Source organism: Myxine glutinosa, chromosome 9 (genome assembly GCF_964187855.1).
Source record: "Myxine glutinosa chromosome 9, kmMyxGlut1.1, whole genome shotgun sequence".
Taxonomy (NCBI): domain Eukaryota; kingdom Metazoa; phylum Chordata; class Myxini; order Myxiniformes; family Myxinidae; genus Myxine; species Myxine glutinosa.
Genome location: NC_136269.1, coordinates 132546476 through 132562949, shown reverse-complemented (window position 1 = coordinate 132562949; position 16474 = coordinate 132546476). Strand labels below are relative to the sequence as shown.

The 16474-nt window shown below is 45.9% G+C and overlaps 1 protein-coding gene across 1 annotated transcript in view; it reads right to left on the bottom strand.

The window, feature by feature from the left end:
* Nucleotides 1-16474, bottom strand: part of LOC137434908 (zinc finger protein ubi-d4) — a 65947-nt gene continuing 49473 nt past the window's right edge. The window contains exon 13 of the mRNA XM_078784957.1: nt 1-876. Coding sequence (XP_078641083.1) covers nt 806-876 — 71 coding nt within the window. The 3' untranslated portion in view covers nt 1-805. The remainder of the gene's footprint in view (nt 877-16474) is intronic.

Genomic DNA, 16474 nt, shown 5'->3' with positions numbered 1-16474 from the left:
TCCAATGAAAAGCATCTGCAGTGTTTATTTTGCAGCAACCAGCAGTTACAGCCTACGATGACTGTTGGCACACGATTATCGACATCAGCTCGTTACCGCAAAAGATAAAGTCTCTTATTGAATGCACAAAACGTAATCTGCACTCTTCTCCCCACCTTTACCCCCATCTTCTCCAGGCCCTCTTCAACCATTACGTCCATTGAGCAAGAATCGAACTTTCAACACCGGTTATCCACAAGCTCGTTTGCAAATATAACGGAGCCATTTAAATTCTCCACAAATTAGACTTTGGAGTAGCATGAAGATGGGGGAAGGAAATAATACTAATAAAATGTGCTTCAATAAAGATCAACAAGGATTAAAAATGGCATAGATTTAACATTTGTCATTATATGGTGGAAAAAAAATAACTTTGTAAGAACGTGCATCTATATAAAAAATGACAAAGGCCAACGGCGAATGAACATAAAAAAATTAACAGGGTTTGACACCATTGCATCACATGGTTCCCGTACAAACGGACGAATCAAAATCGATGCACAAAAGGAAGTGAGACGTTGGAACGATACGAGGCTCAGGTTAGTTCAGTCAGGGCGGTTAGACTTTTCAGGTAGAAAAAATAAAAATATTAAACACACTATATATCGGTACTTCAGAATGTATACTTATCCTTATAAAATAATATACCTGAATGGCTAACGAGTAGGAAATGTCTGTGTTGCATACTTCTCTTCTCGCTTGCTCCAAGTACCCTGATTGTTAATGGAGAGTAGGTGGGCAATTTTTATTGAAAAAAATACCCTCTTTATGCCTTGCTCATGAAAACCGAAGCTCTTTCCTTAAGCAGTTCCAAACAAAGGTGACAACTCCAACTGCCTGTAAAATAAAGTAAAATAAAAATACAGAACAAAACCAAACTGCATAAATGACAAAATTCTAAAGGGTTATTAAATTAGTGTTCCAAATGCGTGCGTCAAAATACTTTTGGATATACTTACGGGCAACCCCACCCTCCGGGTGGGGAGCACCATTCTCAATCCACCTTGGGTGGGCAAAGTGCTGTAAACATTCTTGGAAATGCACTTTATAATTTTTTAAAATGCTATTGATCACAGTATATTATAAGATAAAGGAAAATTTGTAATACCGGCTACAACCAAAGGTGGTGCTATTTCCACCACATTGTCAATTTAATTGAAGTTTCGGTGACATCCACATTTGCTCCATTATAGTAACATTTATGGATTGCATTGTGAAGACTGATGGGTGCTGCATGGAATCTACCAGGCTGTAGATCTATAATACATCCATTGGGAATTGGGATGTTGAAGTTGGAGTATGAACGCACTGGCACAGAATCTATTTTCAACCAAATGTCAACGACTCAAGTTGTACAAATATTATTTTCCTTCTTCCTCTCTTTGAGCCTATCATTGGACGTTCTTTGCAGCTTTGCATATGCATCACCAGTGCAAAACATCTCTGGAAGTTGAAAAGTTGATAATACAACTGTCCCCATTAAGGTAAGTGAACCTACCTTTCAACCATTTCAAACTGCATCTTTAAAGTCTCATAAATAGTGACTCATCCTAAAAATGTCATTGTGTGAGAAGTGGCATTTAAATATGATACTTATACAACGTTTCAGAAATAAATAAAAATTAGTCAAATAGTGTCCCATGTAGGGTGTGGGGGAGGAGTGAGTGGGAGGGTCGGGGGGGGGGGGGGGAGGGGGATGTATGCTGCAGATTCTTGGGCACTGCAATAAATCAAGGGTTGTCTGAAAGTCGTTTTACCCCTGTTAAATTTCTCGCACCTCCCTTCTTCCCCGCCGTGAGGAACGGCAACACTGACTCACTAACATGGGAGACAGTAGGAGGTTACACGGCATGGCAGACACCGTTATTACAGTGTTGAAACGCAGTTGGTTGCTTGTGTTTGGGTGCATGAAAGGGCACACACACAGGCCAAACAATTGCTCAAGTGTGGACAGCTTTCACGGAACGCTTTGCAAAACCATATCCACCAAATCAAACATTAAAGTGGGGAAAACGCGCTTTTGAAATGGGAAGTGTGAAGGACAAGAAGCGCAGTGAAAGAGTGCGAACAAAAAGAAACACGTGCACTGCCGTGTTGGTGTCAGTTAACCGGTCGCTGAGAAAATCAACACAAGAAATATAGCCAGTGAACTTGGCATACCACGGACTACTATGGGAAACTTCATCAAGGAGAATGTGTCGACAAATCGGTATAGGACGACTGAAGAATTGCACGCTGCAGTCGTGACCTCTTTCACACAGGTGATTCCACAAATGCTACACAACACACACACACACACACACACAACACACAACACACACACACACACACACACACACACACACACACACACACACACACCCCTAACTTGATGAGGCAGCAGGGCACAGATCGTGGCCCATCACAGCACTTGCTGCACGACCTATTAGTAACAGGTGTCGTCTGCCACACAACCACATTGTCTCTGCCCAGCTGATCACCATTCAGGAGGTTGGCAGTCAGGAATAATAAATTTAACGAAAAGAGCACAATGACCCCATGGCATGATGCTGACGAATAAACAATTTAGCAGTATGTTGTCCTGATAAGTGAAGAATACAGCAGAGCTGGTGAAAGAGATATGGGCCAAAGGGAACCTGCCAACATCTGATATAGCGTTCTGCGTGAAGAAACTCAACAAGCTGATCGATCACGATGGCAGTTTAAAGAAGCTGAAATCAAGAAAGTCCGAAAGAGAAGCTACGAATCGAGAGATGTTCAAATCCGACATGGAGGAGATTTTCGACCTTGGCAACTCAAAACCATAGTCAAAAAAAAAAAAAAATGGAGATTAAGATTCCATAGGAAGACGAGGCTTTTTTTGGAAAAGTAGCAGGAAGATCACATGACATCAGCAATGCTGGGGAAATGGAGAAAGAGGGAGTTGGCCACGATGAAACAGAAGGAGAGAGATGGAAAGGATGCAGCAAAGCTCGAGAAGACAGTTGTCTTGGAAACAACGAGCTCCGCAGAGCTCCCAGCATCCGAGTCAAACGCTATTAGGTTTCAAAAATGTTTGTTTGTGCTATGAATAAATTTTCATCAATTCTTTTCAAATGTGTCTCAGTTTGCATCAAGTAAAACAAGGGCACATAGTACTTGTTTAAAATTAACCATTTTGAAATTTCACCCTATATATACGGTAATAATAATAAAAAGCAGTGTGTGTGCGTCTTCTCCATAACCATGAAACCTAGCGGCACCAAACTTTGCATGCATACCTCTCGAACTCCAAGGGAGTGCACAAATGAGAACTGGGTGTTTGGGTGTGTTAAAACACCATTTTTGAAGATAATTAACGACCTTATCTAATTAAAACAAAACAGGCTTTATTCTTTGTCAGTCCCCTATCCCTTGCAGGGGTCTTCTGCTTTTTCGGCCTGCTCAACAACACCTTTCCTTGGAACAGGCCGCAACGGTTTCTGCACGATTAAGTGGTCAAAATTTAGGTTTTCACTTTCCTCACTCACATCATCAAATGTCTGGTCTTCATACCAACAAATTGTTGTGTACATCACTATTGTAGGTGCTGCACTTTTCAGCTGAGGAATCGAAGTGATTTGATGCAAATGATGCGATTTTCCATAATGGCCTCTTACAGACAAATTAAAGTGCACAATCAAAGTTCTGATATTTTCTAAGAGAGCGAGAAATCCTTATAGTATTAAAGATTACATAAGATAAAGGTTTCTTCGTTCACTGCTGTTATGTCTGGCGTATGAGCCTTGCGAAACAATGGCATAAAAGCAAGCCGTTCCTTATCAACCAATGTTTATAAGCTATGGTGATAGTGTAATTGACTTCTATCGCAAAGGATGTTGTTTTTGAAATTAAAATTACAAATGCCTTTTATTATTATCAATGAACACCCCTGCTCCCTCCTCCTGAGTATATTTTACTTATCGCCTTCCTTTAAAAATTAAAATTAGATCGATCAACCAACAGACAGTTGCCCTCCCAACTACCTGCGTTGAGGTCCGCAGTGTCGTGCGTTGTGTGGTGCGTTGTGTGGTGCCTCGGCTGCTGAAAATGTTGTGCTATTTTATTTTACCCCTTTTTGTGTGATCTGCTTTCATTATATTAATATAGTTATATTAATATACCTATAAAAATAAATATATAAAAGAACCAATGTTGAGTGCTTAAGACACTTGGCTCCCATGGTGATACGGCAGCTTACTACTCTCTGTAGGGACATCCCAGGAGTTAGAAGGCAAAATAAATTAGAGGATTAAAAGCAACGAGACATGCAAGATGTCCGAGAGGTATGCACACTCGCTCCGAGCCGTTTAGCCTGGGTTTGAATCCTGACACAGTTATAAACTGTCATCCCGGTTTTTCACAGGCAGGGTGATTCATCAATGTGTGTGCCATCCCTCAGATGGATGTTAAATTGCGCATCACATCTACCAGGTTTTTCAACCCCCTCCCCACCTCTCCCCTCTTCATGCTTCCCTCACCCTCCCCTCCCCTCCCCATCCTCCTGCCTCCCCCCTCACTGTTCTCCTGCTCTTCCCCCTCACCGCCCTCCTGCTCTCACCTCTGCCCATCCCCCCTGCTCTCCTCCCGTTCCTGTCATCCTGCTCTCTCCATTCTCCCCTCCTGCTCTCTGCCTCCCCATCCTCCTGCTCACTTTTTCTCTCCCCTGCCCCCATCCTACTCCCCGCCCCCCCCCCCCCCCCTCCCAGTCCTCCTGCTCCCTCTGCCTGTCCTCCCCTTTCGTCCTCTACACCATCCCCCCACCTTCCCCTCCCCTTCTCCTCCCTACTCCCCTTTCCCTCCCCTCTCCTCCCTCCTTTGTATGGAATAAATTGTATATGAAGACTAACTATGGAATACAATATTTATTATTAACATTTCGTTTTAAGAAGTTTTTAATTTGTAAACGAAGTGTATTCAATGCTTTCAAGTTTTAAAATGAGCAACAGAATTAAGTCATTCAAGGCAGCCCCCCCCCCCTCCCTCCCACATCTGTAAGGCATGTTCCCCCCTCATAAATTTCTCAAGTCAAGGTAGAAATGTCACTCTCCCCCCTACCCTCCCTCCTCTCTCTCCCCTGTGTGCGATCCTCTCCATCCTCTCCCCTGTGTAGTGTGCGCGATGTGGGGAGGGAGAGGGGGGAAGATTTGAGGTACTGAAGTCACATTTTACATTACGTGGAATTACACATTACAAACTGTATTTCCCATGTGCATGGCCATGTATTCACATATTATGTGAAGTAATTATATTGTGTAGATTACATAATTTCTGGAACTGATGAATTGTACCCGTTTTACAAAACTCTTCGTGCATCATCAAACTCAATATGTCCAAATGTCATACACGTCTATGCCCGTGGGTTTCCCACGGGTGCCCCACTAGTATATAATAAGGCTGGACTGTCTGTCTGTCTGTCTGTCTGTCTGTCTGTCCATCCCCGCTCTACTCCCTCAGTTTTGGGGCTACCCCACCAACCTTTCTGTGGGACCTTTTGGGGTCCCAACGGGTATCCAAAGCAGGGAGGGACGTTTCATAAATTTCTCAACACAATTATAATTTTGAGCCGAAACAGAGATAAAGTTATGTCGATGTGTGTTAAAAAGGGTTGATTGTCTCCCCTTCATTATATATATGTATATATCTAATCTCTCAGCCATATATCCCACCAATTAACTATCTAATTAAACCCATGTTGTCTGTCTCAGTGTGTTCCTTTTGATCCGTTTTCCGCCCATGAGAACAGGGACAAAATCACATGGAAAGACAGAGCCAAGCCATTCACCATCGAACTATCTGTTAAAGCCCAACAAACGTGCAAACAAGGCTGAATTTTTGTGAAAGGCCCTGAAGTCACAGATGACATCACTCAAAGGCCAGATTTGGCAAAAAGAACATGTGAGATGATTACAACGAGGACACACCCAGGGGAGGGTGTGGGGGTGATGATGTTGGATTTTGCTATCTCCGTTGGTGATAAGCTGCTGTAAGGATCAGGGCGATTGAGGTCCAGAAAAGCTGCGGAGCAACTCGTAGACCCTAACAGCTCATAGACCCTAACAGCTCGGGCTACGACATCTCCTTAGTTGCGGGAATCTGACTTTACTTTCTGCTTCGTCTCGCTGGCCTCATCACACTGGCTCCAATGCTCAACCACCCATCTCGTGGCCTGCAGGTATCACATTGGGAACGGTTTTCCTGCCATCTATTATTGTGAACTCTTTGTCTTTCTAATTGTGTGTGAATGGGATAAGTTATTGTGCATAAACGGTTTTGACATTATGAGGGTGTGTGGGTTATGAATAGTTCTGTACTGTCTAAATGTTTTGTTCGAGTATTGCTGTGCAATAAACCCAAGTTATTCTCATAATCTGAGTGGTTTGCGGTTTCACTCCTTTGGGCTACACATACCTGGCAGGTAGTAAATTTGCACGCTGTGGGTAATTAGTGGTTAAACACCTCGTTAAAGGGGTTTGCATTATCGCGTGCTACCACTGGGAATCGCTCGGTACAGATTCCATCCATCACATCACATCCATCACAGACGTCCATCACACGGGGAATCACATCATAGGCTGCAGAAACTCGTTAGAGATACACTACGCTGTCCCGACGGGAAACAAAAGGTAAAAATTTGGAAAAGGGTGTGGACTTTCTAAAGGCACGATGTGTGTGTGTGTGTGTGTGTGTGTGTGTGTGTGTGTGTGTGTGTGTGTGTGTGTGTGTGTGTGTGTGTGTGTGTGTGTGTGTGTATATATATATATATATACACACATATAGCATAGTTGATTTTAAAATCTTCAACAATACCTTTAAACATCTTCATTCACATACAGTCGTGGCCAAAAATATTGGCACTCTTGCACTTTTTTCAAATAACTCACAATTTTCTCTGAAAATAAGTTGAATCCACAATTCTATATGTCACTGTTAATATTACAGAAACTTTGTTTTTGATTCAGAACTTAATATATCCTTTTAAATCAGAAAATAAAAATAATGGCATTGACAAAATTATTCACACCGTAGACTTAATATTTGGTAGCACAGACTTTGGATAAAATAACTGCAGTCAAGGGCTTCCTATAGCCATGGATGAGCTTCCTACACCTCCCTACTGGCAGTTTGGCCCACTCTTCTTGTGCAAACTGCTCCAGTTCTCCCAGATTTGAAGGGTGCCTTCTCCCAACTGAATGAATATGAATGAATGATTGTTTTAAGGCCATTTTTTCCCCGCTAGAGGGGGGGTTAGCCTTTCGCGCCCCATGACAATCATGGCTCCCTGTTTGAGGCAATGTTTTTATGGCCGGATGCCCTTCCTGACGCCAACCCTTAGTCGCCTCTTATGATGCGCAGGGATACGGTATACCTATTCTAGATTGGGGTACACACCGGGATCATTCATCCCAGCATGCTGGTACTCGATTTGCCGACCTCGGAAGAATGACAGGCTGAGTCAACACCCCTGGCGTTAATTCAGCAATCGACCGGGATTCAAACCCAGGATCCTAGGATCCCAAGCCGACACCCAAACCGCTAAGCCAACACCAGGCTTGCCTTCTGCAGTGCCTTCTTGTCTTCTGCCTTCTCCCAACTGCTGTTTTCAAATCTCCCCACAGGTGTTCAATGAGATTTAGATCTGGACTCATTTCTGGCCACTTCAGAACAGTCCAGCGTTTTGTCTTAAACCATTCTTGGGTGCTTTTTGAAGTGTGTTTGGGGTCATTGTCCTGCTGCAAAACCCATGACCTTCACCTGAGACCCAGCTTTCTGACACTGGGTTGAACATTGTGCTTCAAAATGCCTTGGTTATCTCCTGATTTCATGATGCCGTGCACACATTCAAGGTACCCATAGGCAGCACAGCAACCCCAAAACATCACTGAACCTCCTCCATGTTTGACTGTAGAGAAGGTGTTCTTTTCTTTGAAGGCTTCATTTTGTTTTCTGTAAACATAGAGATGATGTGCTTTACCAAAAAGCTCTAATTTGGTCTCATCTGTCCACAGGACATTCTCCCAGAAGGATTTTGGCTTGTTTGAGTGTGTTTTGGCAAACTCCAGTTGGGCATTCTTAGCAGTGGGGTCCTTCTGGGTCTCCTACCATTGAACTCCCTTTCATTGAGTTGGCGACAGATGGTGTGAGTTGAAACTGTCATACTTTGTGTCTGAAGGTCACCTTGAATCTGTTTGGCAGTTGATCAAGGTGCTTTCTCCACCATTCAAACAATCCTTCGCTGCAATCTTCGATCAAGTTTTAACTTGCGGCCACATCCAGGGAGGTTGGCTACAGTGCCATGGACCTTAAACTTCCTGATAACATTGTGTACGATGGACACAGGAACATCAAGGTCTCTGGAGATGAACTTGTAGCCTTGAGATTGTCCATGCTCGGCTGCAATCTTGTGTCTGACCTCCTCAGACAATTCTCTAGTTTTCTTTCTTTTCTCCATGCTCATGCATCTGGGCCAACGTGCATCGAAGTCCTTTCCAAGGGTGTGGTGCTGACCGGGTCACCGTGGTGCTGACGGGGCCCCCGCAGCCGTGATGCCCCCCCCCCCCCTCCCAGAATTTCCATGTTTTAAACGTTTCCCAGTGTATACTCTGGATTAGAATAGGTACACCATATCCCTGCGTGTCGTAAGAGCCGACTAAGAGGGTTGGCGTCAGGAAGGGCATCCGGCCATAAAAAAAAAAACATTGCCTCAAAAAGAGAACCATGACAATTACAACTACATATGGGCAGGGTACACCCCGAAGTGGAGATCGGTTTCTGAGGTTTGGGACATGGAATGTAGGGACAATGACAGGGCGATCAGGAGAAGTGGTGGAAGTATTGGTCAGAAGAAGAGTGGACATATGTTGTGTGCAAGAGACGAGATGGAAGGGAAGTGGTGTGAGAATGGTGAAGGGTAGGCAGGGACAGAAATACAAGTTTGTGTGGCAAGGGTGCCTGGATGGCGTGAATGGTGTTGGTGTCCTGTTTTCTGAGGAGTTTGTAGACAGTGTGGTGAGTGTGACAAGAGTGAGTGATAGGTTAATGATGGTGAAAATGATGATTGGAAAGCTCTTGGTGAACGTCATCTCGGGATATGCTCCGCAGGTTGGTCGGAGCGATGAAGAGAAGGACAAGTTCTGGTGTGCGATAGAGAAGCTGATGGAAAACGTGAAAGATGAGGAAGTTGTTGTGGTAGGAGGAGACCTAAATGGACATGTGGGAAGGAGTATGGATGGTTTTGAGGGAGTTCATGGGGGTTACGGATATGGTGTGAGAAATGGAGAAGGTGAAAGGATTTTGGAGTTTGCTGATTTGTTGATTTGTAATACTCAGTTCCAGAAAGAGGATAATAAGCTTGTTACATACACGTCAGGTGGGTCGACGACAACCGTTGACTACCTGATGGTAGGTAGGCGAGATAGGGGGCACTTCCGGGACACAAAGGTGATCCCGGGGGAGGAGGCTGTTTCACAGCACCACTTGGTTGTCTGCGACATAAGGGTGAAAGGTGCGAGGAGAGTTCGCCGGGTGAAGTACCAACCGAGAATGAAGGTGTGGAGGTTGAAAGAGGTGACAGTAAGGGAGGCATTAAAAGAGAGGCTGAGTTGGGTAGAGGATGATGTGGTTGAGCTTGAAAGTGGTTGGATGTCGATGAAAGCTAGTCTGTTGGGAGCCGTTGGTGAGGTATGTGGATGGACAAAAGGACCACCGAGGCACTCGGAAACATGGTGGTGGGATGATGAAGTTGGAAAGAGGATTGACGAGAAGAGGAAGAAGTTCAAGAAGTGGCAGAAGGCGAAGGGTACGGGAGCAGAAACAGCACAGCATGAAAGTTATAAGGCAGCCAAGAAGGCTGCAAAGAAAGAGGTGGCAAAGGTGCAGGAGGCATGTAGGAAAATGTTCGGAGAACGCTTGGATACGGAAGAGGGTCAGAGAGCAGTATTCAGGATTGCAAAGCAGATAGCGAAAGAGAGGTGTGATGTGATGGGGGTGAGTTGCTTGAAGGATGAAGTGGGACAAATCGTTGTGGACCCAGATGGAATTAAAGGAAGATGGAAAAGATATATGGAAATGCTGTTGAATACAGAGAATGAATGGGATGGCAACAGAGAGAGTAACCCAGTTTTAGGACCGGCAGAGAAGATAACTGAGAAGGAAGTTGAGGAAGCGATAAAAGCAATGAAGAGTAGAAAAGCAGGAGGGCCGACGGGAGTTGTGGGAGATATGTTGAAGGCAGCAGGAAGATGGGGTGTGAAGAGAATGACAGAGATCTGTAATCTGGCGGTGAAAGAAGGCCGCATTCCAGTGGATTGGGAACTGAGTACCCTCGTCCCTCTATACAAGGGGAAAGGTGACCCTCTAGATTGTGGCTCATACCGAGCGATAAAGTTATTGGAGCATGGAATGAAGGTATTGGAAAGGGTGTTGGAGAGGAGGATAAGGAAGAAAGTGAAGATCGACGAAATGCAGTTTGGATTTATGCCAGGAAGAGGAACGACAGATGCGCTTTTTATTGTGAGGCAGTTGCAGGAGAAGTACATGGAGAAGAGGAAGAAGTTGTTTCTTGGGTTTGTTGATCTGGAGAAAGCATTCGATAGGGTTCCACGCAAAGTATTGACATGGGCAATGAGGAAGTTAGGAGTGGAGGAATGGTTGATCAGAGTAGTGATGGCAATGTACAAAAGAGCGCGCACAGCTGTAAGGACGAAGGACGGGAACAGTGGTGAGTTTGAGGTGAAGGTGGGAGTGCATCAGGGGTCGGTACTAAGTCCACTACTATTTGTAGCTGTGATGGAGGTGCTGGCTCAGAACGTAAAGGAGGGTTTACCGTGGGAGTTGTTGAATGCAGATGATCTGGTGTTGATTGCGGAAAGTATGGATGGACTGAAGGAAAAGATGAACAAGTGGAAGGAATGTATTGAGACAAAAGGTCTGAAGGTGAATATCGGAAAGACGAAGGTGATGGCAAGAGGTAAAGCATGTGGTGAGGTGGAAAGAACTGGGAAGTGGCCCTGTGCTGTGCAGGAAGGGTGTCGGAGTGAACTCCATTCAATGTACAATGTGTGCTGAGTGGGTTCATCAAAAATGTAGTGGTCTGAGAGGGTCATTAACCAGTATGGCAGCTACATTCAAATGTAAGGTGTGCACAGAGGGAGCTGCGGATGGAGGAAATGTTGAGTTGGATCTTGGAGACGGCGTGAAGCTGGAAGGTGTGAAAACATTTTGCTACCTCGGAGACATGCTGAATGGAGAAGGTGGATCAGACTCGGCAACGGCTGCTCGAGTGAGATGTGCATGGAAGAAGTTTCGGGAACTGAGTGGCGTGCTGATGAGGAGGAGAGTGTCGCTGAAGCTGAAGGGAAAGGTGTATGCTGCATGTGTGAGAAGTGTTATGATTTATGGGAGCGAGACATGGGTAATGAACGTAGAGCAGCAACGAAGGTTGGAAAGGGTGGAAATGCGAACGGTTCGATGGATGTGCGGAGTATCATTGAGAGAGAGGAAGACAAATTATGAATTGCAAAAAATGATGGGAATAGAGCCTGTGATTGATGTTGTGAAGAGGAACAGGTTGAGATGGTTTGGTCATGTGTTGAGGAAGGATGAAAGTGACTGGTTGAGAAGTGATGGAAATGAATGTCGAAGGAAGTAGAGGACGGGGAAGACCGAGAAAGACTTGGCTGAAGATGGTGGAAGAAGAAATGCAGGCAAGGGGGTTAACAAGGAGAGATGCAGAAAATAGGGCAAGATGGAGAAGATTGTCATAGGGCTAGCAGGGAAAATGGCCTTAAAATGCATGTTGTGTTGTTGTTGTCTCCATGCTCATTGCGGTACACAGTGACACAAAACAGCAGAATAAATTCTCTAGTCAAACTGGTTAAACGAGTGATTTATATATATATATATATATATATATATTATTTTTTTTTGTATACAAGATCGAGGCTCGTGAAAGAGCGAACATTAATCACACAGAAAGACAAACCGACACATAAAACATATAACATCGGGAGCGGTAGACAAGATGGGGAGAGAGGGGGAAGGACACAAACACAACATTTGAGAGCAGGGACCGAGAGACATGGAGACATCGAGAGATCTGAGAGAGGGTGAGGGCTTGGGGGGGGGGGCATGGGAAGGGGGCGGTGGGAGAGGTATAAAACATATGGACACTGCCATGACTTCCAGGAAAGAAGTTGGAATTTCAAACAAGGTGGATCTGGGGTGAATTAGCGGGGGTAGAAAAGATCAAGGTTTTGGATGGGGGAAGATAAGAGATGGTGGTGAACAGCTGTTTTAAAGACCTGGAGGGAGGAGTGGGATTGAAGGGAGTGTGGGAGTTTGTTCCAGAGGCGGGAGAAAAGAGGAATGAAGGAGTGAAGGTGAGCAGAGAGTCGAGATTTTGGCAGTTTAACCATCAGAGGTTTGCTGGCAGATCTTGTGCGACCTGTAGGAATATTTGGGGGACAGAGCACAGAGAGAGCTGGGGGAGCAAGGCCGGAGAGGAGTCGGTAGAAGACAGAAAGACCACCTACCTGCCTGCGGTGAGTGAGTGAAAGGCCCTCAGAGATAGCTTCATCGCGGGAGATTCCAATGATTCTGAAAGCTTTGGTTTCAACAGCGTGAAGCCGAGCTAGGTGTGAGGCAGGAGCACCAGCCCATAGGGGAGAACAGTATTCCATTGAGCTGCGGATGAAAGCCTTGTATGTGGTGAGGAGCTCAGGTGTGCCTAGGAAGGACTTCGCACGACGGAGGATGCCCAGTCGGCGACTGGCTTTGCAGGCCAGCTTGGAAATGTGGTTTTCCCAAGAAAGATCATGGCAGATAGTGAGACCCAAAAGCTTGAGCGACAGAACTTCTTGGAGAGGATTGTTGAGAAAGTAGATGGGAGGGTTGTCCAGTCGATCGTTTCGGAGAGACATCGTAAGAGTGTGAGATTTGTCAGGATTGAAAGACATGTTCCACTTGTTTGACCAGTCTGTGATTTTGTCCAGGTCTTCAGAGAGTGAGGAGGCTGCAGACTGCCGATCTGAGGGAAGAGGAATGGAGCGGCAGAGAGTGGAGTCATCAGCAAAGAGATAGAGAGGATTTTCCAGAGAGTCGGAGAGATCATTGATAAAGACCAGAAAAAGCACAGGGCCCAGCACACTGCCTTGGGGAACTCCAGCCTGAACAGGAAGGGGAGATGAGAGAAATCCATTCAGGGCCACACGTTGACTACGACCAGAGAGGAAGTCCGCAAGCCATGCATGGAGATTTCCATGGATACCATAGGAGTAGAGTTTGGTGAGCAGAGCTGGGTGCCAGACCATATCGAAGGCACGTGATATGTCGAGGGAGACAGCTCTAATTTCCTGTTTGGCATTGAGGACCTCCATCCATTGTTGAGACAGGAGAAGCAGCATGTCCAGAGTAGAGTGACCTGGTCTGAATCCAAATTGATGATCAGAGATCAAGCCATTGGAGATGAGGAAAGATTTCATATCCGAAGCAATGATGGATTCCATGACTTTGCTGATAATTGGGAGCAGGCTGATTGGTCTGTAGTTAAAAGGATCTGTTTTTGCACCTTTTTTGTGTAAAGCGGTAATGTTTGCCGATTTCCAGGATGCTGGCAGATGACCTTGAGCAAAAGATAGGGTGAAAAGAACAGAGAGAGGGTGAGATAGAGTGGCAGAGCAGGATTTTAGCACCCTTGGGCTGATGCCGTCTGGTCCAGTTGCAGAATCAGAGTCGAGGTTAGACAAAAACTCCTCCACCTTGTCAGGAGAGAAGGACACAGAGTCCAGGAGCAGTTGGGTTCGACTGGGAAAGGTGGGAACAGAGAGAGATGGGTTTGGGACTAAAGATTTTGAGGCAAACACAGAGTTGAGGCATTCGGCTTTGTCACGTGCGATGTCAACTGTGTGGCCATTTGAGGTAAGGGAGGGGATGGAGGGGGAACAAACACCAGAAACGGATTTGACCAGATGCCACCAGGATTTGGAGGAAGGAGACAGGTTTGAGAGTTCGTTCTTGAGTGAGGAGAGATAGTGCTTCCTGGCACTCCTGAGGGTAGACACACACTTGTCTGACCACTGACTGAGAAGGAACTGAGATTGCCTTCAGTTGGATTAGCCTTCCAAGAGGCAAAGGCAAGTTGTTTCAGGGCAACTGCCTCACCACAAGATTCGGTGTACCATGGACGGGAGGAAGGGTAAGACAACTGAAGACGAGATGGGATAAATCTGTGCATGAGAGAGATCAGTTTGCTTTGGAAGAATTCCCAGGAAGAATTGATGTCAGAGGCAGTGGAGATGGGAGACCAATCCAGACGATTGATGGCTGCTTGAAGCCCGTCCCAGTCGGCCTGAGTGAAATGCCAGACTCTTCGACGCTGAGGAGGCTCTCTGAGAATGGCCAGAGAGATGTCCACTTTGACAAGCACATGATCAGAAGAACCGATTGGAGCAGAAGAAGAGCAGCAGACATTCGCAGGGAAGTTTGTCATAACCAAGTCGAGAAGAGAAGAAACTCCATTGGCTGAGATCCGGGTCGGGAAATAGACAGATTGTGTCAATCCCAGTGAGTCACAGAAGTCCTTTGCTGAGGTGCCATGACTGGTGAGAGAGGAACCCACACCCAACCAGGTGGCATGATGAGAGTTGAAGTCACCACATATGAGGAAGAGAGAGTTGGGATGAGTGGATAGAAGTTGGTCCATGTTGTCAGAGAGTGAAATGTAAATTGAGTCATCACTGTTTGGGGGACGGTACAGAACACATGAACAAAAGGTGGGAGCGGAGAGGAAGCCGTAGCCAGAGGTACTCCTGGGGGTGAGGAGGAGAGAGGGCAGTGCAAGGAGAATGAGGAAGAGAGTTTTTGATAAAGATAGCCACCCCACCACCAGGACGAGGCTCAGGTCTATCATACCGGAAGAGGGAGTAACCAGGAAGAGATATTGAGGAATCAGAGACATCTTGAAGGAGGAAAGTCTCTGTTAAGCAGATCAAGTCTGGATTGTCAGAAGCAACCTGTATGGAGAGATCAGTCAGGTTTGAGCGAAGGCCCCGGATGTTTGAGGTCCATACCGTTAAAGAAGAGAGAGGGGGAGCATCGGGTACAGGACAGGGGAGGGGAGGAGTAGGGTAAGATGAAGGATGAGAGGGGGAGGTAGGGAGAGCAGTTGATAGTGTGTCAGAGATTACAGAAGAGTTCCAAGAAAAGGAAGGATGAGGAGGATGAAAGGTTTGGTGGTGAAGGGATGAGGCAGAGTGAGGGGTTGTTTGAGGGGGGGCATGGGACAATAGAAGGTTGGGGGGGTGGAGGCATGAGATAGAAGGGAGACGAGGTGGGGAGGAGGAAACTTTGAGGGGGGAGGAGGGAGAATTTGAGAGGAATGGTATGGGGGGAGATTTGAATGGGAGGAGTTGGGGGGGAGTTTTGAAGGGGAGGAGTGAGGCGGGAGTTTAGGAGGGGAGGGGCAAGGGGGGAGTTTAGGAGGGGAGGGGCAAGGGGGGAGTCTAGTAGTGGAGGGGCAAGGGGGGAGTTTAGGAGTGTAGGGGCAAGGGGGGGGATTTGGAGGGGAGGGGCAAGGGAGGAGTTTATGAGGGGAAGGGCAGGGGGGGAGTTCAGGAGTGGAGGGGCAAGGGGGGAGTTTAAGAGTGGAGGGGAAAGGGGGGAGTTTAGGAGTGTAGGTGCAAGGGGGGGGATTTGGAGGGGAGGGGCAAGAGGGGAGTTTAGAAAGTGGATGATTAATGAAAGACGAACATTGATAACAAATTGGGTTTGTTGTGATTTTCAAGTTAGCAATCCGATTCAGAACGATGGAGGAGGGATGCAATGAATGTGAATTTAGACCATGTAGTGAGGGAGACGTATAAGATATTGAATTTCTTTTTTTTGACGTGGAATGAGTTGGAGAGGAAATTGAGAAAAGCCTTTTAAATAGGAAGAAAAACAGCGTGTTGTAATATACCACTGAATAAACCACTGAAGGGGAAAGGTTAAACATATTTAAAATAATATTTAAACAGAACCGTGAACAATCTTATATGCACAAAATACCAACGGGGGGAGGGCCGAGAGGGACCACCACGAGTCACGTGAACAGGGCAAAAGGTGGATGGCAAGGAGATAATGGGGGCGGGGCGAAAAGCACCGCGATACACCTGGACAGAAAGTACAGGATGAGACAATGGCACACGTGGAGAAAGGAAAAATAAATGTTTTTTTGTTTTTTTTGTTTGTTTTTTTTGGGGGGGGAGGGGTGGGGTGGGGATTTAAAACGTTAGACAGAGAGTATTACGTTCGGTGTAGAAGGGAAAAACTGAGAGCCAAGCAAAACACGATGTAGGGGACTTAAGTTAACAAACACCGACAGGGGTACAAGGCCGCACACGAGGCGCAGAACAGGATTAATTAATTACGAGTTACAGGA